The 23529-nt window shown below is 50.0% G+C and overlaps 1 protein-coding gene across 6 annotated transcripts in view; it reads left to right on the forward strand.

Moving 5' to 3' along the window:
* The first annotated feature begins 2609 nt into the window (after positions 1-2609).
* Positions 2610-23529, forward strand: part of NRP2 (neuropilin 2) — a 115687-nt gene continuing 94767 nt past the window's right edge. For 2 of the 6 annotated variants that reach the window (XM_064586962.1, XM_064586963.1), the window contains exons 1-2: positions 2614-3569; positions 17519-17696. In XM_064586962.1, coding sequence (XP_064443032.1) covers positions 3497-3569; positions 17519-17696 — 251 coding nt within the window. In that variant the 5' untranslated portion in view covers positions 2614-3496. Of the gene's footprint in view, positions 3570-17518; positions 17697-23529 lie in introns of all 6 variants that reach the window. The other 4 variants (XM_045868155.3, XM_045868156.3, XM_045868152.3 and 1 more) reach the window with 4 other exon arrangements.

Raw genomic sequence — 23529 nt, forward strand, 5'->3', positions numbered from 1 at the left:
GACTCACAAAATAATGAACAGTATGGAGCCTGGCTCCTCACCCCTGAACCTCTGGTAGAAACTGAACCAACTGCTGCCAAACCCCTGAGATTCTAAGTCTAGACAAAAATGGGCTGGCAGGTCTGAGCCCGTCCCAGTCTGGAGAATTTCCCCAGAGGTTTATTTTCCATCAGGCACATGTGGGATTTGTGTTTAGTTCCTGGTTAGTCCTGGGTTAAAGAAATTCTAAGTGCTCCCTGGGCCCGTGGGCTCTTGTTCAGAGTGGGCTGGGGAGATCTGGTCTCACTCTGACTCTTCCCTGGTCTGATAAAGGGTTTTGAGCTCCGGGGAGTAAAAGCACCACAGCCCGAAGTGCTCCTGCAGGTAGGATTTGCATTATTTATTGAGTGCTGCCCCCTAGAGGGTTACAAATGGTCCGGCAGCTTGGAGTCCCCAGGGCTCTGAACCAGACTCACCTGCTACCCAACTGCCGGAAATCAGGACTTCACTCAAGGGGATTGATGAGAAGTCTTGCAGAAGTTGTACTGAGGACTGCCAGGAAGTAAGTTAGCTCCCTCTTTAGGACACCTCTGAAAAAATTAAAATCCATAATGCTGGGAATCAGGTCCAGGAACAGAACACTGAAACCGACCCTTCTCCCTACCAAACTGAGGACGCTTGAAGCTGCCTGAGGGGGCCCCCCAATCCTAAGATGCCAAGAGCAGGAGCCCAGAGTTGACATTCTTATGGTTTCCCAATGGGTTTCGGTGTAACTTTCTCTCTCTCTCTCTCCTCTTCCCTATGCCATTCACCTGAACTCTGGCTGTAATGCTTTCAGAAACAGGATTCTTTCATGTGGGGCACTTGCTAGCATGAATGGCTTGGCACGTCTGGTGAGTCGTGGGAGGAGGTGATACTAAATGATTTTCTTCATCTGGGCTGTGTCACTAGAGATAGTAATGTTAGTTGTCCTTAGGTTAGCATCTTGGCAATGATAGAAGCCGGGATCTCTGCTGAAGTCCCATTAAATACTGGGGAGGGGCGGTCTTTCTTTATGGTTGATGTTTAAACGGGGGGGGGGGGAGTAAATCTGGAGTTTTTAATAATGTGGATGTGCTCTCAAGCCAAGGAAAGAAGGAGGGCGAGAAGAAAGAGAGAGGGGGTGGGGATGAAAGGAATGAAAGGTAGCCTTTAGGCCAGCCAGGGGATATGCTCCCTGGAAGAACTCACTAGGCCTCTGTTAAATGCCCTTTCAAACCAGGCATCTAAGATTAACAGTGTGATATGCTGCCCGTGGATTTACACAGCACTGTAAAATCCCTCCATGGCTTGGCTCAACTATTTGCAAATCACTTCTGATTCAATTTTGTTTTGGTTATCTCAGTGTAAATAACAGTTAAGTGGGAGTTACAGATTTTTCAAACACTAAAAGTGATAAACAAAGCTAATGGCAAGTCCAGATAAGGAGGAAAACCACCCAGAAGAATCCACAAGTACAAGCAAAGAAATAAATGGGATAGTCAGATGTGTGTGTGCTTCTTGTCACCAAAACTTTATTTTTCTTAATCTGCAGAGTGGCAGAGAAGGTATATGCAGTGTTATTTAGACTGTTGTTGTTAGAGCCTTTATGATAATGTAGTAATAGGTGCTTAGTGAAGCAAGACAGTTTGGAATCCACAAAGCCATCCTCAGAAACAAAGATACAAGTGTTTCCCCAGCTGTTAGCTTACAACTCCCTCTAAACAGTTTTCACACCTCCATTTAAAAATAGTTGGCATAATGCTGTTTTCTTTCTCTGCGCGCTGTGACCACATCTCCATGGGGAAAAGGTGAATAGAAGTAGTTACAGTAGCATTTTGAGGAGAAGCCTTCACGTACCCGTACTTTTGGGGACGGTTGGGGGGTATCCAATTTAATTACCTGAAGAAATTCTTTGCAGAGAGACTCTCTCTTCTTCTGGTAGTTACAAGTTAGGTGCGCCGGGAGAACGAAATCCTTACCCAGCGAGGAGAGGAGTCTGTTTGGGACACAACAAAGGCCCTGAGGAGTAAACGCACGAGTGTTTGGGGTTTTATTCAGCCGGGGCTGACCGCGTGTGTCGCCGCCACGCACTGCTGCCTGTGCGAACGCATGGCTGAGCTGCCGCCTGGTTCCCTACACCGAACACCGTACGCCACCCTCTTGTAACGCCCTTGCGCGTGGCATTGTGCTGGCTTCTACGTGTGTGGCCTCGGAGCCCGGGAATTTGGGGGGGAAACAGGGATTCCCCCCCCATTTCCTGCGGAGTCTCCCGCGGGCGGGGACGACGCGGCCAAGGGCAGTGCGCCCCGGAGGTGCCCCGGGGCGCTGCCTCTCCCGGGCATTGCGCACGGGCGGCCGGGCGCAGCCAGGCGCGGAGGAGCCCGGGGTGGGCGGGAGGTGCGGGTGGGCGAGGAGCGGCTGGACGGGAGCCGCCTCAACTTTGATCGGGCCGCGGCTGGGGGGGGGCCGGGGGGGAAAGCCGCCGCCGCCGCCCCGCCCGAGCCGGGTGCCGTGGCGCTGAGCTGTGCGCCGCGCGGCTCCGCGGCTGCCTCTTTAATCAGGAACACAGAAGGGGCGGGCCCTGAGCCGGCGCGTAATCGGATAGCTCTGCCGCGGCTCTGACATCCACATGCTGCTCGGCCTGAAAAGGCTGGGGGGAGCCGGAGGGGAAGCAGAGAAGGCGAGCGAGGCACCAGCCCGCAGCCCGCCCCCGGCACCTCCTCAGACGCGCAGACCTCGGCGAGGCGCGGGGCGAGGTGGAGGTGAGGGCGGGCGCGAGCGAACTCGGAGAGGGGCTCGCTCGCTCCCAGGCAATCCCAGCCGCCGCCGCCGCCCCGCCAGCAGCAGCCGCCGCAGCAACAGCCGCCGCCGCCGCCGCTTCTTTCCCCTGACTCCCCTCGTCAGGCTGGCCGAGCGGGGGTAGTCGTTGGGGAGGCTCCCGCTAGGGGAACCCGGCGAGGGCAGGAGCTGGGCGGCCGCCTCGCACTCCGGCCGTCCGGCGGCGTTGGGTGCCTCCGCCCGCGTGTCGGTCCCGGGTGCCGGGGGATGTGTGTCCGTTTACGCCTCTGAGATCACACAGCTGCCTGGGGACGTGTGATGCCCAAGGCAAGTCTGGGCTTTTCTTTTTATTATTCTTATTATTTTTTACGCTTGGCTTTCGGGAAATCTTCGTGATGTTGTAGGATAAAGGAAATGATACTTTGAGGAACTGGAGAGGACACAGAAGCGTTTTGTTTTTTAAGAGAGGAAACCCGTCCCCTCTTCCCAGCTTGCTCCCGCTTTGCTGATTTCAGGAGCCACCCTCCTCTTAGTGAGGTGCGAATCCAGCAGGAATAAAGGTGAAGACGGGCCGCCAGGACCCAGGAGGGAAACACTGACCATTAGAAACCTTTGCAGAAGACACTGTAAGGAAGAACGCAAGGGAGAGAAACACAAAGACTTAAAATTATACAAGAAATCTACAAACCCAGTTCTGGAGAAAGCCTCCTTCTCCAAAATGGATATGTTTCTTCTCACCTGGGTTTTCTTAGCTCTCTACTTTTCAGGACACGAAGTGAGAGGCCAACCAGGTAAGCCCCTGAAAGTTTTTTCTGTTCATCTCAACATGCTTTTCCCTTTAAAAGCAACGGCTTATACGGGCCCCACGGAATAGCATAGAAGGAGGCTCTCTCTATACTAAATAATTTAAAGAGAGATCCCAGCCGGCCGGCCCTACACCACCACCGCTCCTAAAACCCAACTTTTCTCTCCTGCTAGGAGTGTGTGTGTGTGTGTGTGTGTGTGTTTTGAAACAGAATTTGGCGGTGTTCAGATGTCACATATGGACTGAATCAAAGGTTTAAAAATACTACAAAGCTTTTGCATTACAGTTTTTGGGATTTTTTTCCCCCTGTCTTGAAGCAGAACACATCTCCCTTGAGTTTCTTCAACCTAGCCAGTGAAATATAAATCATTTGCATTCTCTCCACTTAGCTACATTGAGCAATGTTAACTGAAGAGCTTGGGAAACCCAAGAGTCTAGTTTTGGTTTTCCAATGCTGTGGATTCTTTGCAGAATGCGTGGATACGCCTCAGAATCCTAGGGTGCAGGCTGATGGAACAAGTTGGCCTGCAGCTGAGCTAGGGGCTTGGGGCTGGGCGCTGCTGGCCACGGAGGCGGCTGGTCGTCCCCGCTCTCTTTCTTGCATCCATGTGTTTTCTGGGAAAGTAAATCATATTCTTTTAAAAATTATTATTAGATAAAACAGACTGCATGGCCTTCGAAGGTCTCTTACTCTTGTGAAGTGGTTAGAAACTTTTGAGTGGAATTTGTTCTCGACCACTGCCAAAAAGGGTGTGTGGACATACTGCAGAGATAAGGACTGCAAGGCCCAGAGCAGTCTAGGGCCGGTATTTGGCAGCGGGGAGGAGGGCTGGCAAGGGGCACACGGCCTGAGAAGGGATTTCTGGATGCAGGGAATCCAGTGGGGCTTGTCCTTCCTTCCCCACACCACTCTCCCCAGAGTGAGCCTCTCTCCCTCTGAGAACAGTGTCGGGAATCCGACAAAACTCTTGGAAGCTGCTACAGGTGATTGGGAATGGGGAAACCATCTCTGGAGGAAACAGGGAAAAGAGAAAGAGGAGAGATAAAGCCTTCGTGAAGTGCCCTTACCGGAAGGCACTTACAAGGCTAAGGCTGGCCTGCGGCAGTGGTAGGGCTAACCCCTTGCGGCTTACCGGGCACCTCCCCTCCATCACTGCGGCCTCGGGGGTCCTGTGGGAGCCCCAAGGGGAAGCTGTGCGTCTGGTGCTCTGGCCCTCACCGCCAACACTCCCCATTTAAGCTTGAGTGTTTATTTGAGGGAAAGGAAGACTGAGGAATTCCTTTCCTATCCAAATCCACACGTTTGCTGCCCCTCCTCCTCTGCCAGAACTGGTCTTCAGGGCCGCTGCAAATCGTGTCGGAGAGATGGGCGCAGGTCTCACTTGTGTCCCCATCCCCTCTTGCCTTATTCTAAGTTCCCAGCTTGAAGCGAAATTAAATTACCTCCCACAGACCTAGATGCTACATAAATTATATATGTTTGTGTGATTCGCTGTGTGCGTGTGTGTGTGTGTATGTGTGCGCGCGCGCGCGATGAAGATGCCCACGGTATATTATGTATTCAGGCACGGACTCTAGTAGGCCCCGGCGAGCGCGCGCACACTGGGGCACACACCGGCCCGCGCGCGCGCGCTCACATACACACACGCGCGCGCACACACACACACACACACACACCGAACTTCAGGTTCCGTGTGCTTTGCGAGCGGGAGGGGTCGTGAAGACTCAGGGGCTATCTCCTACCCCAGATGTTCGCACATCTGTCCCCGAGCGCTACGCGGAGTGTACGCGTGTGTGCGACACCCGCTCGAACCCACTCCCGCTCTGCCACCTGCCTTTCGCGCTCTCCGCAGAGCCCCCTCCCACCCCAGCCCCGGGCCGCGCTGCGTCACTTCTAGAGAAGCCCCGAGGCGCGGAGCGCGGGGCCGGTCACCCACTACGACGCCGCAGGCAGCCTGGCACCCGGGGTGGGACCTCCTTGTGAGACGCGGAGCTGGGACCCGCCCTGGGTGGATATCCTCCAGGCCCTCGAAGAGGCGATCGCAAACCGCGGGGAACTCCGGCTTCCCGTCGGAGCCCCGGACTGGCACCCGGGGAACTGGCAGCGGGTGGCAAAGGGCGAGGCCCTACTAGACCTCTGACTCACCCGGTGCGCGCCTGCCGGGAGGGGGCCGAGCCCAGCCGGCCGCAGCGGTGGCGGGAACCCGTTCCGAGAAGGAGTCAGGGGAAAGGGAGGGCGGAAGGTGCAGGAGGGGGAGCGACTGAGCAAATAACTCCGCGGCCTCGGCGGCAGCCTCTCGCACTAACGGGCGGCAGGGAGGCCGCCTGGGCTGCGCGCACCAGGCTCCCCCACTCTCTGCCCCGCCGCCTGCCTGCCTCCCTCCTGCCTGGGCTCGGGGACTCGGGGCCGCCCAGCCGGCCCTGCCCTGAGCGCCCCCTCCTGTCTCCCGCGCTGTGCGCTGAATTCCCCCCGCCGCCCCTGAAGGGCCGGCGCCGAGGGGCTGAGGCCCGGGGCCGGCGGAGCTGGGGATCCGAGCGCTGGCCGAACTGGGGGGCAGGAAGTCGGGGTGGGACTTCAGAACCGAGGGCGGAGGGGGCGGAAAGGAGCCAGCTCTACCCTCGGGAATGCGCGCAACTTGCACCGCCTCTAGCAGCGCCCAGCGCCCGCCCGTGCGCCTGAGCAGGTGAAGAGCACGCGGCGCGCGGGCATCCACGTGGTGGGGACGTGGTGGCCCCCAAGGCTGCCCCACCCCTCAGCGCGGTCTCTAACACCGCATCGATTTGTTTGGGCTACGCAGCAGAAACAGAGCCGAACGATCCATAAACATTCTATTAGGCACAAATATGCCCAGCGAAAGCAAAACCGAGGCTCAAGCCTGGGAGAAGTTGGCCGCTTCCAACAACTCCAGCCTTGTCCCCTCCTCCTCCTGACTAAGGACACCCCCAGGGAGAGGCTTGCGGCATTTCCTCCACGCCATCCAGTGCCAGAAAGTTAAGTCGCCGCTGCGGTTCTCCGCTTGGGAGGAACCTCTGCAGTCGCCGGCGCGGTCCGCCTCCCCTCCCCCGCCGCCTCGCTCCTTGCTTTTACACGTGAGAAAGAGAAATATTCACGGCCAATGCTTCATTTTCACTGATTGATTTCTTTTTAATATCAACACAAGTTAATGGAGGCGAGGCGAGCTGTGATTAAACGGCTGCCCCCACCCTTTGCCTCGGGCTCACTGCACCGCAGTTTTTCCTACCGGGTCCCAGGCGCCCGGCGGCTGGGTGGGGGGCACCCGCAGAGCAGAGCCAACGTCCAGGGGCTGGCGGGGCCGGGGGCCGGGGGTGGTGGAATGAACCGGTCTCTCCTCTGGGAGCCGTGGGGGTGGGGTGGGAATCAGCTTTCCTGGCAGGCTTAGGGGATCCGGCTCATCCGTGTCGCAGCTTCTGCGGCTCCGGTTGAATTTCTCTTGAAGGGGAGGGGATCCACGCTCCGGTTTACTGGCTTGTGCTCACCGCTCGCCGCCCTCCCTCCGCCCCCCTTCCTTTCGGCTTCAGACAGAGAGGAGAGCCCCCTGGCGCTATCCACTCCTCATCAGCGCCTGGTCACGAATCTCCCCTTTGCTCGAGTTAATCGTGGTGGGGGGGGGGGGGGAGGGAGCGGGGGGTGGTGGTGTCTAGGGTTTGCTCAGGAAATTATTCTGGCCCTGACAATGGGTTTCTAAAGATGGTGGCAACTCCCAGCCCCACCGTCTCCACCTCTGGGACACGCCGCTTGGGGCCAAAAGAACCCGGACCCTATAACCAACAACCTTCTCCCCCCCCCCCCCCCCCCCCCCCGCCTCCAGAGCTTTGATCTATGCTTGGGTTTAAACACCATTGCCATGGACACGGGCAGACGCGGTCAATCAACCTTGCGTCTGGAGTGGATGATCAGATAAGAGATGTAAATTGTCTGTGGGAGACAGGTCTGCGTTCAAACAAATCCTAAAAGAGAAGCAATGACGTTCTAGGCGCCTGATAAGGGTTTCCTTTTTAGCCCCTCTCCCCAAAATGCAGGATGACTATGGGCAGGTGTAATGATTTGCAAGCAAAACTATGAACTCCTAGATTGTACACAGACGGCCTGCTCTAGGCTCTGGGGACTGGTCTCATGCCCGCATTCAATGCGTGCCCAGTAAACTTTACCCCATAAGCAGCCACCCGAAGTAGTGAAGCTGTTACCAGTTGCCAACAGAGCACACAGTGCAAAACAGTGGAAAGAGGAGAGCTCCCCATGAGTGCTCCAGGCAAGCACCTTCTTGTCCAAGATGTGCCTGGTAGAATTGCGAGTGCCCGGGCAGCACTGCGGGGTTGGACTTTTATGTCAATCTGCCCTCAGATTAAGTCACAGAGCACCCAACTGGCAAAATGTAAGGTTGGAAGGCTGCAGTGACTGGAACCCCAGGCTATCTAGACAGGACTCCTGCTGTCTACCAAATGGCTCTCATCCCCTGCTGTTGAATGTAAAGTCCACATTCTGCAACAAGAGAGGTCAGCTCCTATCTTCCTTAGTATAGAAAAAGTTAGAGGAGTCCAAATGCCAATTCACATGCAGTAAGGCATGAATGTAAACAAGGGCTGGGAGGGGTCTGGGGGCATCTGTGGGGAGAAACACCGGGGGCTCAGTGATCGTGAGGCCCTTGCCTGGTGTTCATTTCATTCCACTGCTCATTAAAGTAATCAAGAGAATGAGCTGACTTTGGGTGATCAGAGTGTGGGACAATTCTTGGTTGATAGAATTCAGAGCCAGGTTTATTGGTAAGGGTTTTCAGAATGTGTTCCCCAAAAGTCCAGCTGGGAAAGACGAGGAAATAGAGATGAGATTTTCCTTTTTTAGAAGTTGGAGCAGAAGCATGATACCTTTCAATTTCTAGCGCTGTTGAGAAAGGACTTGAAACGTGACATCTGGGCAGTAGTTTATGTTGTCATTAACATATTTGAAGTAATTTATCATCTGACCGTTATCTGCCACTCTGTGATCTTTGCGGCACCCTCCTTGAGTGGCAAACATGAATTTGATCCCAGAAGTTAGTCTTTGTACCTTTCCTTCCAGGTAAGGAATTCACTTTTTTTTTTTTAATTAACCCATTCCTGGAAGATACTGTGTAAGTTTGTCCTAGAGAGCCTACAGCGTTTTTCAAAGCTTTATCTGCCTTGATGAGAAATGGCCTCGGGGCTTAATGGTTTCATTACTTAACAGGATTCAGTGAGGCTGGATTCCTGGACACAGTGGCCTTGTAGCATGGCTGGCCCTCCAGGAGAAAGCATCTTCTGAAGGTTTAGGAAGCTGTCAAGTTTAGATAAGGCTGAGCTCCGATCCTGTGGGACCTTGGTTGTATTAATAAGAAGAAATTAATTTTTAACCACTGGGAACGTTGCCAAATTATGTGACCTTTGGCAGACCAGCTGTGCTATAAAAATAAATCCCCCATTTCTGAAAATGCTGCTCCTATCCAGTAGAACAATAACAATGTGGCATTTAGGATAGGGATGAGTGAGGTTGAGGTGACAGGAGAGAAATGGGAGTTGGCCAGCAAAAAACCGTCCATGTTGTGACACATGGTTTCAGACTTGGACATCCTATCCACACCACCCTCCCTCCCCCAAAGACACACCTTGGTTTCCGGTACACAGGAAAGAGGGCCAGGATGACAAGGAGCACGGTGCCAGTGTGCAGGGAGGGGAGAAGATGCTAAGTGCTTCCAGCCCTCCCCACACCCCAGCCTTGAACACACCTCTCATTGTTCACACGGACAGATTACTGGCACGCGGGAAGAGCAAAGGGAGTTTTCTACACAGGCAAAACGTTTGTCTTTCCCTAAATGCCACTAAATAAGTTTGTCACGTAGGAGTTTTGGGGGGCCCTGCCTTGGGCTTCCCAGCTTCTGAAGCACTGAAGCCAGTCTGCCTAGGTTGAAAATCCAGCTCAGCCATTGGTCAGCTTGGCAGTCCAGAACATTCCATCTCTCTGTACCTCAATTTCTTTATCTGTAAAGTATGTTTGATAGTAATACCTACCCCATCGGGGTTTTCTGTGCTTTGGCAGATTACACAGAGTACTGTTTGGTCCAATTCTGAAAGCATTTATCTTCAGAAGAGCTTCAGTGAGGTTAACTGTATCTCGTGATCATAGAAAGTACATTATAACCATTGTGATAAGTTTATGCTATTTTTATGAGTTTTTGTAATAAGTAAATAATTATCATTCTCAGCTCTTACCCCACTGAACGTTTGTCTGTGTTTTATAAGCTTCAGATGATCTCTCAGGACACTGTTCTTCAGAGAGCAATATTCTTTGCTGGATTTTCATCTTAGATTTACGTCTCCTCCTTGCATTTTTTTCTCTCTCTCCCTCCTTGTTCTTTTGCTCTCGGTGTTCTTGTCTCTACTTACTTTTTTTTAAATCTCTCCCCCTTTCCTTTCCTTATCTCCTCTTCCATCCTTCATCACTGCAAGTGTGCTCAGCAGGAAGCACTGTGCAGAAGGTGCTCCCCCGAAAGTTATTCTCCTCTGGCATCAAGGCCCCTCAGCAGCTGAACTCAAGAAAGTCATCATAAAGACAAAACAGCTTTTACCCAGCAAGACTCTTAATAATCCCATTTTCCTCTGGGTCTTCATAAAAGAGTCATGATCTAATCCAGGAAAAAGGGAGGGGGCTGGGAATAACAAAAGGAAAGCTCTCCCCAGTAGCACACAGTGGATGGGGCTGCCGGCCAGCCTAATGCACATATCCAGTGAATTCCTGCTCACCGCCTCCAAAGGTCCCAATAACCAATGATCTGGGCTCTGGCCAGTCTTTCAGCAAAGAAGATAAAGGGAATTGCAACCTACTGGGCCGGGCAGTAGTAGTAATAATTGTTTTTGATAAAGGGGAAAAATAAAACAGATGTGCCCCAAAGGCATACTGGGGGCCAGGGGAAGGGAGATGGGGAGGGAAAGGTAGAAGGAAGAGATCATCCATTATCAGCAAACAGTTCAGTGATGAAGTAGTAATGTGCACCTTCCTGGTGCTGCTGATAACAAATATCTAGAACTCACCTTTGGGAGGGTGAGAGAGGGAGGGGGTGAAGAAACCCTCAGATAAATTATTTTTACCATCACTAGGATTAAAATGTAAATATCCATTGAACTGCATCATTATTATCCGAGGTTTAGAATGTCTTTGGAGACCTGGTTCACATAACTGAACCTTGACTTATGACCAGGTATCATGATCCCAAACACGTTAACTGAAACTCTCAGTTCGCCACTAAAAAATCTTCACATTTAATAGCAGCTATGGGTTGGGACGGAAGGGTAGTACTAGAGAAGCAGAACAGTTTGAATAAGGCTTCCTCAGAGTTTGTGCTAGCTAGTAATACTTTTGGTGTTATGTTAGTCGACTAGTAATTGATGAATTCATCAAACCTCAATGAGTCTGACTTGGGCAAGGCTCTGGGTTTGATCCTATAAAGTTCACCAAAGATGAATGAGGAACGAGTCATGCTTTCAAGTTGCAGTGGTCCAGCGGAATGGTTAAGGCTGTCCGGAGCCCTCGCACACCTTAGAAGACGTTAAAGAGCTTCTGTCTTGGAGGTTTGAGATACGGAGGCTGGGAGAGTACCCTTGGTGTGGGAGACCAGGGAGGGTGGAGGTGGTATGTGAGCCTTGACTGAGAGTATAGATGGGCTTTAAAGCTGGAAAGGGGTATCAGGGGAAGATGAGAGCAGAGAAATGGACACTGGGTTTATTTGGGGAATACTCAGAAGCTGCAGTTTAGAATGTGTGGAGGGAAATAATTGCAAATAAGGTCAGAAATGATTCATTAGGCTAAATGCAAGGCCCCATTGCTAGGCCAAGGGGTTTGGATTTCATTCACTAACCAATGGGGAGCCCCTGACGTTTCACCATAAGCCTTCGGTTCAGTTAATCAAAATAAATGAAAAAAAAATTATATTACCTTTTTTTCTCCTTTGGTTTTTGGAGAGACCTCAAAATTATTCTTCCTCTATTTCCTTCCCCAAATGTCTGTTGAAATGGGCAGGAATTGTAATCCCAGATCTCTCATCAATGGCATCAAAATTGCATTTGCAATGAGGGCTGGAAAAGAGTGGACATAAATATAAGCTAATGATATTATATTGGCTGCCCTATTGGAATTGCATTTGTTTATGATATAAGATGACAAATAACAAGGTTACCACAGGTGGCATGATTCGAGGTCAGAGGAGGTAATCACATCAAACTTACGTCTTAACGATTAAATGAAGGTTCATTTTTAGAATCCAGATTAAAGGGAAGTGATTTTCCAAAGGTCCCCTTTCCAGACCCAATTCCCAGTTCTGTCCTCGGTGAATGCACTGGAGGTGTTTTGGAAGAGGGAGCTTGCCTGGTTCCTACTCCTTTCTCCATGCTGATGTGCTGCCCTCCTCTCTCGCCCTCTCTTCCCCTCCTTCCTGCCCTCCCAGAGGTTCTTTTATTCAGATTTTGAACTTTATCACTGCAAAAGTTCACAGGGATTTCCATTTGCTGTGCGTTCAGGAGTGCATCCTTCACTGCCACCCGGACCCATAAATTGAATAGATTGCATCCCTTCCCGGTTGCCTTAGGAAGTGGTCAAACAGCCGCATTCCTGGGCTGATGGATTGGCTCATTTCTTCCCAGCTTAAGCCAAGATACAGATTTTATGAGACTGTCTTGTGACAGACTGAAGTCGCTTTGAATAAAACAAAATCCAGCCTCAGCTCACAGAAATAACTCTTTAAAAGCAGCTTATCCGGGGTTAGTGAGCAAACTTTGGTTCAAACCCCGAGCAGGGGACTTAGATGATTCAGGCAAGGGATTTCAAGAAACTTTTTGGTTTTCCTTTCTATGCATCAGTGTTGCTCACATGCTCACACACAGAACTACATATCCACAATATTTATAAATATGCAGCTACAGACTCGGTTAAGGAAAGAAACTCACGTCAGTAGGGCTAATGTGATTAAACGACATTTGAACTCTCCGTCATGCAAGACAGGCATGCTCATCGGAAAAATCCTAGAGGTTGTTTCAAGGCTTAACAAACAGATGAAACAGGAGTAACACCTTGAATAAACATCTTGTTCTCTAGGAGGGGAGAGAATCTATGGGTTATAGGTATAGGATCTTTTCCCTACCTCATTATATAGGCCTTGAACTTAAGAACTGGAACTGACCTTTAGGATCACTCCTCTCGTTTTATGGATGAGAAAACACAGTCTCAGAGATGTTTCCTGACTTACCCAAGGCCGCACAGCTTGCCAGTGGTGAGACCATGTTGAAGACAAGGCTTCTTCTTGCTAATGAAGTGGCAAAGTGACAACCGTCTCTCTTTTTAAGCAGGAGAAAGAGCTGCTTCTTTACCTTGCTGCTAATAATGAAATGAAAGCAATGCCCTGGAAATAGGAGCAGGATGGGATTGTGCTGTGGATAAAGGATAACTTATAGAGGAAATAAAGTCTCTTATTTTCAGGGAAAATGAGACCGACTGCTCTCCACAGGACCCTCAGGGATATACAAGAAATAGATGTCTACTAATCCTTCTACCCCTTCTCTTTCACGAAGCATTTTAAAGTAACAAGGGAACAGAGGTCTAGTTCAGTGGGTTTCCAACTGTGCTCCCCAAAGCCCAGCAGAGTTGACAGGGGAACTAAGGGGCCCAGAATCTACACCCCTTCTCGCCGCCCTACCTCCTGCACCCAAGAGAGCTCCACTTCTTTCTACCTGCTTTGGACATCGGAGTTCTGGGTAGAGTTTTGTTCGAAGAGAAAACAAACACTTCTAAGAAGAAGTTTGAAAACTCCATACTTGATTTAATCCACCCATTGAATTACAGTGTAGGAAGCTGAGACCGAGGAAGGTCATCGAGCGAAGAATCCACTGCCCTCTTCTTGTTACTCTGGGACCCCCCCCCCCCACCTTCCCTTTCTAGCAACTCGGTCCCGTCATCCCAGACCCACCTCTGACAACAACCTAACTCTCCAGTCCCACGTTCAGCCAGTCCTAAACTTCCCTGTTTGGGCCAAGGCCATTTTCCTTCCGTTCAGCTAAGCGCAGTGATGGGACTGTTGTTTTGCTGAGGGACTGCCAGCAGGCTGTTGCCCAGCGTCACCTGGTGCCCTCGCCTGGCCGGGAGTGAGCCATTGTCATTCTAATTATTTAAAAGTATTCACAGCAGTCAGGGCTTCCTTTTAGTGAATGTTAGTGTCAAGTGCAGGCCATACAGTGTTCCTGTAAAACAACTCCGGTTGAATTTCCTTGGAAGGCGGACCAGATTTTTAGGTTTTCTTTTACTTCTTCTCATTACTTCCTGAAAATCAGCTATTACCAAGGAACTGGTGGTTTGTCTTCAGTTGGGTTCTGTAGAAGGGTGAGTTCCTTCTGAAGCTGGCAAAGAGCCTCAGAATTGTGAGTGGGTGGATACAAAATTGCTTTACCTTATCCAGAGCCGGGTTACCTCTAGGCCACATCAGATGGTGCTTAGGCCTCCAGCAAAAGGAGGGCTCCTGAGGAGGAGGGGAAAAAAAAGAGAGAGAGAGAGACAGAACGATATAAATGTCAGAAATAATCTGACATTGACCATGTCCAATAAAAACACCGAAATACTCATCATGGGGGGAAAAAATCAGACCTTCTTGACTTTAGGACTTATTATTCCCTTTCTTTCCAATTAGGTCTAAAGGTGTCACTTTAATCCTTTTATTCTTGGGCCTCTGAGGTCTATATCTGGCTGGAGCTGGCTCATCCCTCAGGCTGCTCTCCCAGATGTAAGAGAAAACCGGCTCTGAACAGCCTGGGGCAGGGTGTGCCTGCTTCTCTTTGGGAAATGAATTTGCCCCAGGTGAAAGGTATTCACAAAATAGCTGGAGAAAGAAGTCCCTTGTCAACTCACCGAACAGGGTCAGTAGCTCCAACTTCGGCAGGGTCAACTTCCCTTCTGTATGTGGAGATTGGCCTAAAGGGGTTTGCCCTTGAGTTCAACTCTCTTTTGGCTGGGCTGGACTCCTCTGACACAGGACAGGGCATTTATGCTGTTCCTTCTGGGACACAAGCCAGGCCTCCCGAGTAATGGATGGTAGAGCTCTTCAGAAGAAAGTCTAGTTCATTTCTCCTGGGGGCGTGTTTGTGTTCAAGAAACGAAGGGTCCCCAAACCTGGAACTGAAACCTCAATGATCAAGAAGAGGTGTAGAAGGATTAAGTGTGTTTTCTTTACAAGTTTTACTGATATCTTTCCAGGATTCAGTCCTCTCCAAGAAAAATAGAGGCAGAAATTATAGTATTTATCTTGGTGGCCATGTGTCTGTGCAAACGATGTGTGATATTTTACGAGTGGGTGTGAAAGTGTGTGCGGGGCTGAAGTGTGACTTTGTAATATGTGTATGTATCCAACGTCTGCTCAGTATCTATATAAGTGTGAGTGCCATGCAAACAAGAAGGTGAATTTATACATGCTTTGGTATTGAAGGGGTTAACTACACCAAAGCAAAGGCAGAGGTTCTAATGAGTTTTCAAAAATTTTAATAAAGTGCCTTAATTTTCTTCAGATAAAGAAAGGACAGAAAAAAAGAAATGAGTTACTCTTTTTTCTTTCCGTTAAATTTTTACCATGGAAAATACAGACTATCAGCTATGGATTATATATAGTTTCAATTTTTTTTGAGTGGGGAAGTGATTTCTCTTGGTGTGGATGGGAAATGAAACCTTCCTATGAGGAAGTTTCCTGTCTTTATTGCTGATTGTGTGTGCCTGGTCTGATTCCTAAAAGCTTGAACATGGTGGGGTGGGGGGAGTTGAGGAGGAGAAGTTCTCCTTTTGGGAGTGGCTGGAGAGAAGCAGAGCAGGGGTGGGAGGAGGGAGAGAGCGTGGATGATGTAGAAACCATCACAATTACTGAACAGGAGCTCTGCTCGGGGTCCCTCTGGTGAGTTACAAGGCGAACAGTGTGGTTTGGGGGTGAGTGTGAGTCAGGGCTGCAATTTTCAGCAAAAGAGCGGGCAGAAAATCCCCTCCCCTGCTAGCCTGGTAAGAGCCGCTGGTGAGCTAAGTCCCCACACCTCTGCTTTCTCAGAGCGTCCTTCTCAGCCCGATCGCATGTGCCTGAGCCAGCACCAGCGGGCCACAGTTCGACTTGCTGGAAGGTGCTGGGTACCTGGCATGGCAGTGGCGTGGGCAAGGCTGCGGGGATTGGCTGCGGAGGGATGGGCGGTCCCGGGCCTCGTCCTGCGCCTCCTCTCCGGCCTCCTCTCTGTCTGCGGGAGGGCTGGGCCCATTGTCCTGCTGGACTGGGGAGGGTGCAGGGTCATTAGTTAGAGGATGATGTGGGCTCTGCTAGCCAGAGGAAATGGCCTGCTTTTGTTTTCTACCCGGTAGGAAATGGAACCTGAATCCATTAGATTCTGGGCAGTTCAACACGGCACAGTTTGAGCACTTGGAGGCACGATGCCTAAAAAGCTACTTGTGTGGATTTGTGTGTCCCAACCACCATTGTGCGGCATGCCCATCTTTTATGCATTTAAAGCCTGTCAGGCTGGTAATCTAAAGCAGAGGTCTGGAAGACAGTAATGCCAACAGACATGGGGAATAGTAAAGTGCACCTGTAGAGTTAAAAAATGCATGACCCTTTCCCTCAAAGAGCGAACACAGGAGAAAGACCCCGTCCTGTAGGGTGGCTGCTGAGCCGTAATGCATAATTCACAGGCCCGTGCTGCTCCATGCAGATGGCGATATTAAATTGTGATTGATGCTAAGAAAGGCGCACATCTCAGGAAGGTCTCTGGGAGGCTTCTGAATATTTCCAGGTCTCTCGTGCCTTCCCGTCCTCTGTTCTACTGCGGTATTAAGCAACCCCCCCCCATTTCCCAGGAACCCCTCCTGGGGATTCCAGAACTTTGCTCCCAAATATATGAGATTCTTCAAATGTCATCACCCACCTTTTCTGCCTTTGAAGTCGCCCCCTTGCCTCCTGGCCCACAGGAAGCTGTTTACCTCCAGCCAGGCCCTGCTGGGAAGGAGGGGACAGCTACCCCCCCTGCAGTGGCCTTTCAAATGGCCGGGTCCCGGTTGCTGCTGGACAAAGCAGCACACTCTGGTGGTGGTGACGAGGCAGGAGGGACGGCGGGTAGAAAGCAAGGGAAAAACACAAAGCACTTTTGTCGAAGCTCTGAGGTCGGAGCCGGTGAATTCTCCAATGCAGATTTTTTCCACTCGGTGTATAATGAAATAATAAATCAAATTTGTGGTGTATGTAGAATTAAATGTTTGGGGTTTTTGCTTTTTCTTTCTCAAAAAAAAAAAAAAAGAAAGAAAGAAAGAAGAAGAAACAGCAGCTAAAATCACCCTCCAGGGCCTATTCTGGCCCAAAGCTGAAAATGTTTCCTCCACATCACATGTAATTGTTACCAGGCTCGCTTGTGGGTCGGCACCACAAAACCACTATTGTCAGTTCCCGGAGCCCTTACTTCTGGCGGCCTGGGCTGGGCTGGGAGACACCCAATGAAATGAAGGATTTATGAGATAAAGATGGAGATGAGAGGTTCGAACAAGAAGATGGGCCAAGAAGAGGAGACAAGAAAAGGCAGGGGGCAGGTTACGTTTGCCGCTCTCTTGTTTGTTTCATCTCAGGCCATGTAATTGGGAATGTTTATGATCATTTTCTGGAATATTTTGATTTGGGGAGTGTGTGTGATTGTGCACGTGTGTGTGTGTGTGTTCAGTTGGGTGAGTGCGGGGGGATGAGCTGAAATAATCTCTTCCACTGAATGAGTAAGTAGGTTAGTCTTCTGGACTGCCATAAAAGGTCTGTAAAACAGTTTTAATCAGCCACTGGTAGGGAAGAGAAACGGAGAGGGGAAAAAAAAAGAGGCTGTAGCATATTTGAAGTTCTTTGGGTTCTTTGCCTTCTCTTTCAGACTCACCCTGTGGAGGTCGTTTGAATTCCAAAGATGCTGGCTATATCACCTCCCCAGGTTACCCCCAGGATTACCCATCCCACCAGAACTGCGAGTGGATTGTTTATGCCCCTGAACCCAACCAGAAGATTGTCCTCAACTTCAACCCTCACTTCGAAATCGAGAAGCACGACTGCAAGTAAGCGCCTGATTGTACATCCGTGAGCCACACACTCCTACCCACTGCCCTGGCTCCTGCCTCTTCTGCCACCTATTGGCAGCACCCCTAACCCACCTGCTGAACAGTGGCCCCCAGAGGGAAACCTCAAGATGACGTTCTCTTTCGGGGGAAATAAAGGCCTAGGGGATCCCATAGTATGGAGGAAAGAGCCTTCTTGAGTGAAGAGTGTAGAGAATAGCGCCCTATCTTCAAAGCGGGCAGTGGAGGAGAATTCCATCTAGGGGCTGGGGGTGGACTGCAATATACCAGCTCTTGACTTTGGAATTTCCTTTCCCCCTGGAGATCTCCCCATTTGCACCGCCACCACCACATGTAGAAACCCCACCAGCTTCCTTAATGAACTAGTAGCCAGATCCCCACGTGGAGACTTCCTCTGCATCCAGCCCTAGAGGATCAGCCTGTTATTTTATGAAGCAGCAGCTGGTTTCCTTACAGAAAGAGAGTTAAAAATCTGAGTCTACACTGGTAGGTCTAAGATTCGCAATGGTTCTTGTTACCTGTGCTGTCTCAAAGCTGATGTTACAGATTTATTTCACCGACACCCTTCTAACTGCTTTACAAATATCACTCTATCCAGTCCTCACAGTGGCCCTGGGAAGTCGGTGGTGTCAGGACTAGCATTTTGCAGATGAGAAAACCGAAGCCCAGAGAGCTTGTCAGTCACCCGAGGAGGCTCAGTTGGTCTCATAACATCAGTCCTGCCACCTTGGAAATGTGCAGCTTAGGAGATACCAAGTGGGCATTTAGACAGCCCTGGGTGCTTTAGAAATGCCTTCTTGACACCAGAGTCCCTTAAATTAAGGTGAAGGAGCAGGTAGCTTTGTAATGTCAAGAATTCGTGAATGTGCTTTGTACCATCTAGTGGACTCTATCTGAAAGTCTTTGGTCATTGAAACAATAGTGCAAGTTTTCTGTGCAGAAAAGAATGTACCAGTGATCATGTCCTGTTCCAAATGTGCCCCTATGATGTGCCCTACCACTGGGTGTTCAGTGTCCCCTTATGATTCCTAAACAGTCTGGACATTCCTTGTGACCAAGGCGTTGCAAGTACGGAAAAATTAATAAAGGGGCCAGCTGGTGAGAAAGGTGCAAGGGAGCAGGCCTACCTCCAGGCCAGTGCATCCTCATGGAGGAGACAAGGCCCCCCTTGAACCAGGGCTAGACTGTGAGGCGGTGCATTGATGTCACTGTTATCCTCCTAGGACTACTTCACACCTACGTAATGGTTTTCTCCTAGCAAGAGGTAGTCTGCACTGAAAACCAGAGGGTTTCTGGGATGGCTGCCTCATGTGACGAAGAGTCATAAGACGGATTTTCTAATCCCAGATCTACTCTTGATCAGTGGATGACATAGGGTAACTCATCAGTTCCTCTTTGTCTGAGTTAAATGCACAGCCTGATACACTCGTACAGCATCTCAGGTCTGCTGAGTCCCTGCAGTGGACTTTAGCAAGAGTTTCTGTTCGAAGAGCTCCTATATTGGATGTTTTTGCTCCCAGTGCCTTTGGCTGGGCTGTAGACGGTTGGCACAGACAGCAACGTAATGCACAGAGAGCTTGCGTCTGAGCTCCGAGAAATTCAACTAAGCACCTCTGTCGACTGAGGGCCAAATTCTGTTATGCTTATGCCAGCAAATCTCCCAGGGAAATTGCTAAGGGGTCATCTTATGTATATTCATATTGGAAGTAGAGCAAGGCATGGCTTTTGGAAGGAAAAACTCAGGGAGCCATGTTGGGAAGTATGCAAGGCCAGGAAAACATGCTCCTGCCCTGTTTGGGGCCACGGGGGCCGCCTTCCCCCCGCAGGACTCAGCCCCAGGGGTGGGGAGAACTCAGGTTGCTGGAGTCTCTGGCAGCAAAAGAGGACAAGAATGTTGCCTCTTGCTGGACTTGAAGTAGGGGAAGCAGACAAGTTACAGGTTATCTTCTGGCTTATCATCCTTACTAAGTAGCTTCCTGTTTTTCTCCCCACTCCCCCATGGATGCTTCTAGCTTGAACTGAAAAGATCAGGAAGGTCAGAAAAAAAAATCTTTCTGGGGTCTCTTTTCCCCAGTGCCAAGTTGTCAGAAAGGCTCGGCTGGGGTCAAGCCTCCACTGCTTAACCTCGTCCTTAATTCTCTCTCCCTCGCCCCCCCCCCCCATTTCCCCTCCATTCCCCATTTCTCTGTCATTCTTGTTGATTTTTTTTATTTAGAAAGACACATCCGGTTCTCTCAATCTCTCACCCTGCAAGGTATTTTTAACATTCTTCCCCGGCTATTTGCATTCAGAATAAATGAGCTTCTCCTCCCCCACTGCCTTGTTCCACTAACTGGTGAGAGGAACAATTTACCTAACTGAAGGGTTCGAAGTTCTGTCTGGTTCCCCGTCTCTCCCACTCTGTCCAAGGGAGATCCTGGGTTTGGAAAGCACTTACTACCAAAGGAAATTAGACTCCTTTCTCTTTTCATTTCCGGTGCATGTTTTGAATTGGCCTTGACTCTCCGGGCCCAAAGCGTGGATGGACGCTTACCAAGAGAATGCCTCCTGCACTGTCCTCTCCCCTTGACAGGGCATAGCAGCAACACCCCTGCAAAAAGGAAAAAAAAAAAAAAGGAAGAAGATAGCAGGAGGGGAAGAATGAAGTGGGGGAAATCAGAGGGGGAGACGAACCATGAGAGATGATGGACTCTGAGAAACAAACTGAGGGTTCTAGAGGGGAGGGGGGTGGGAGGATGGGTTAGCCTGGTGATGGGTATTAAAGAGGGCACGTTCTGCATGGAGCACTGGGTGTTATACGCAAACAATGAATCGTGGAACACTACATCAAAAACTGATGATGTAATGTGTGGTGATTAACATAACAATAAAAAAGTAAAAAAAAAAAAGGGAAAGTGAGTAAGAGCAGCAGGAAAAAGCCAGCCCCACCGTGGAGGAAGGGCCGCGGTCAACACCTCCCCGTCCTCCCATGTGCAGGAGTAACTGCAGAGGTTGCCCCGAGATCCAGGAGCAGGCCCGGCCTGGTGGCCCCTGGGCCCTTGGCTCTCTGTGCCTTGAAATCCACAACTCAAGGGTTGAGCCCGTTGAAGAATAAACCCCAGACAGACCTTTTCCCTTTAACGGCCGCTTGTTAATTTTGCTTGGAAACTTTCACTCACAGCCCCAGCTTTGCCTGAGTCAGCCATCTCAGGCCACCACCATCTGTGGGGAGCTCTCCGACTCCTCCCTCGGGCTGTGAGCAGGAATCCAAACCCCCAGCACCCGCAGGCTGCTCTGTGGGCAGAAACCAGAGGCCCCCGTGGCCTGGCCACACAGACGTGGCCGAGGGACCAAAGGGCAGGACTCAAGGCCCTCTGAGCGAACAGGGAGAAGCCACTCACTCCCTGTGGTGAGGAAGAGGGTACTGCTGCTTTTCACCTGAGTCATCCGGCAGTAGGCGGGACACTAGGGCTTTAGAAACATATGTACACAGACTTGAATCTTTTTCCATTTCTAAAATCTAAGATATATGCGTTTTTTAAGAACACCCACCTGCATATGATACACAGCTTATTCATGAGTCCTCAGACCGGCATGGCATCCCTCCCCATCCCAGAGGCCCAAGTAAAACCAAAACCAAGAGTCTGGGCCCTGTTAAGAATTGGTCATTTCCAGATGGGTGTCTTGGAAAACGTGCTTCACAAAGTGCACAAACCACTAGGAAGACCTGAAAGAACATTTCTTGGGCTAAAGAACCCACACGAAGTTTATAGGAATGATTTTATGCGTGCATTTAGTGCAGCTTCATCTCATTTACCATGGGAGAACCGCGCTCCATCCAAGGGAAATGTTTAGATACTCAAACCTACTCCTATTCAGAGTTCCAAAGGTCTTTTTTGAAAGGATTTCTGATAAAGAACATTCTAAATCCCGTGCCACACTTCCCTGTCTTCTTAAACAAAACCAATAGTAAGGGGAGTCAACTTTTCCTTGATGATTCAGGCCTCTAATTTTAAACTTCAGTTTTTGAGACCGAGGCCGAGTAATGTCCAATTTGGATCAGGGAGGTTGAGAGTTGAGTTTTTGTTGACCTTTTAAACTTCCCAGGCCTCAGTTTCCTCACCTGCAACACTGATAAGTACTTTGCAAGATTGCTTTGTCTTGTCTATATGGATTCACAATGAATTAGCAACCGCATTAGCATCTTTGTCCTTTGTCACGGGAAATTCTGCGACTTTTTTCTATCAATACTCTTGCTGTCACTTCCTGTTAGGTGTATGCCTGCTTCCTGGAGCCTTCCGCTTCCGACTTGTTTTACTCTTTTATTGTGTTGTACGGATTTTGCTTCTGGAGGTCTTACTGTCCATGGGAAGTGCTGGTTCTGGGCTCTCGGCTCTGCCCCAAGCCAGCGTAACCCCAGGGCCAGCATGTCTGCTCGGCTTCAGTCGGCCAAGCTCATGGCCGAGCAGGCTCTGCGACACACCCTCAGGGACAGAGTGTGAAGAGCATCAGTGCACAGAGTCCCCTGCATCAATTGAGGTGCTCAAGGTCTTTTCTTCTGAAACCCTCCCCCCAAAGCCCACCCATGTTCTAGATATTGGAGCTTTAGGGATATTTGGCCTCTAGCTAAGTGTCCTGGATAAACAAGGTACTCTTGTATTTATGGCCAGAGGAGCTCTCTAAATCGTAGTTGTGTCTATTTCCCCCAAAGTAGGGGATAATATCTTAGAGAGGTAGCAGCTTCCCAGGTTGATAAACTGACTCCAGTCAACATAGGGAACAGACCAGACCTCAATAATCTAGCCCCTCCCCACCCAGTCAGTAGTGACTTCCTAAGCTCAGTGAGCACCCTCCATTCCAGTCAAACAGCCAAAGACAACCTTATATCTGCATGAAACCCTGTGAGTGCCCAGTGCTTGGACCTGCCTCCCTCTCCCCTCCATAGGGACCAACTGAACACTCCCCTCCTCCTCCCCTCTGTTTCCTTGATTCTTCCAGTTATGGGTCCCAATGCCGAACTCCCAGAGCATTGTGTATTGCCTTGATTTGCTGGCTTGCCTTTAGTTCATGGGTGGTCAATGTTGTATTCTGAGCATGTACATTCTCTAAGGGCATGGACTACATATTTCATTTCTATACCCCCAGGACACCTGGTCTTGGAGTATTAAGCAGGTGCATGCATATGATTGTTTCGGTGGTATTTTTACATTTGAGTTACCAGGACATAGGTCAGCATGGCATGAACCTGCACTGGAAGCAGACGGAGCTGTCTTCCCCATGCGTCCATCTTGTGATGTGATATAATGAGAGCAGGAGGATGAGACACGGGCTTATGGAGCTCACTAAGCGCTCTGTGACTTGGCCTTTCACCAACAAGATGGCAATGGTCCATGCATTCATTCGTAGTTACTAAACACCTACTATGTACCACACATAATGATAGCATTGGGAATGCAGTGGTGAGTAAATCCTATTCTTTGTCTTCATGGAACTGAGAGTTTAGGAGCAAGTTTGGGGCGCCTGGGTGGTTCAGTCAGTTAAGCATCTGACTCTTGATTTTGGCTCAAGATCAAGTCCCATGTCGGACTGAGTATAGAGCCTGCTTAAGATTCTTTCTCTCTCCCTCTGCCCCTCCCCCCCTGCATTTGGGCACACACACTCTCTCTCTCTCTAAACAAATAAAATAAAATAAAAAATTTAAAATATGGTTATTGATGATAAAGCTACCACATCTAGAGCATCACCTCTGAGACCAGCACTTTGCTAAGTGCTTCACATATATCATCTCATTGATCCTTGAATCAAAACAATGCGAAGTCATTGTTACTCTTCC

Source organism: Mirounga angustirostris, unplaced genomic scaffold (assembly GCF_029215605.1).
Source record: "Mirounga angustirostris isolate CCGP_5_RB_7025 unplaced genomic scaffold, mMirAng1.0.hap1 SCAF_3, whole genome shotgun sequence".
Lineage (NCBI taxonomy): Eukaryota > Metazoa > Chordata > Mammalia > Carnivora > Phocidae > Mirounga > Mirounga angustirostris.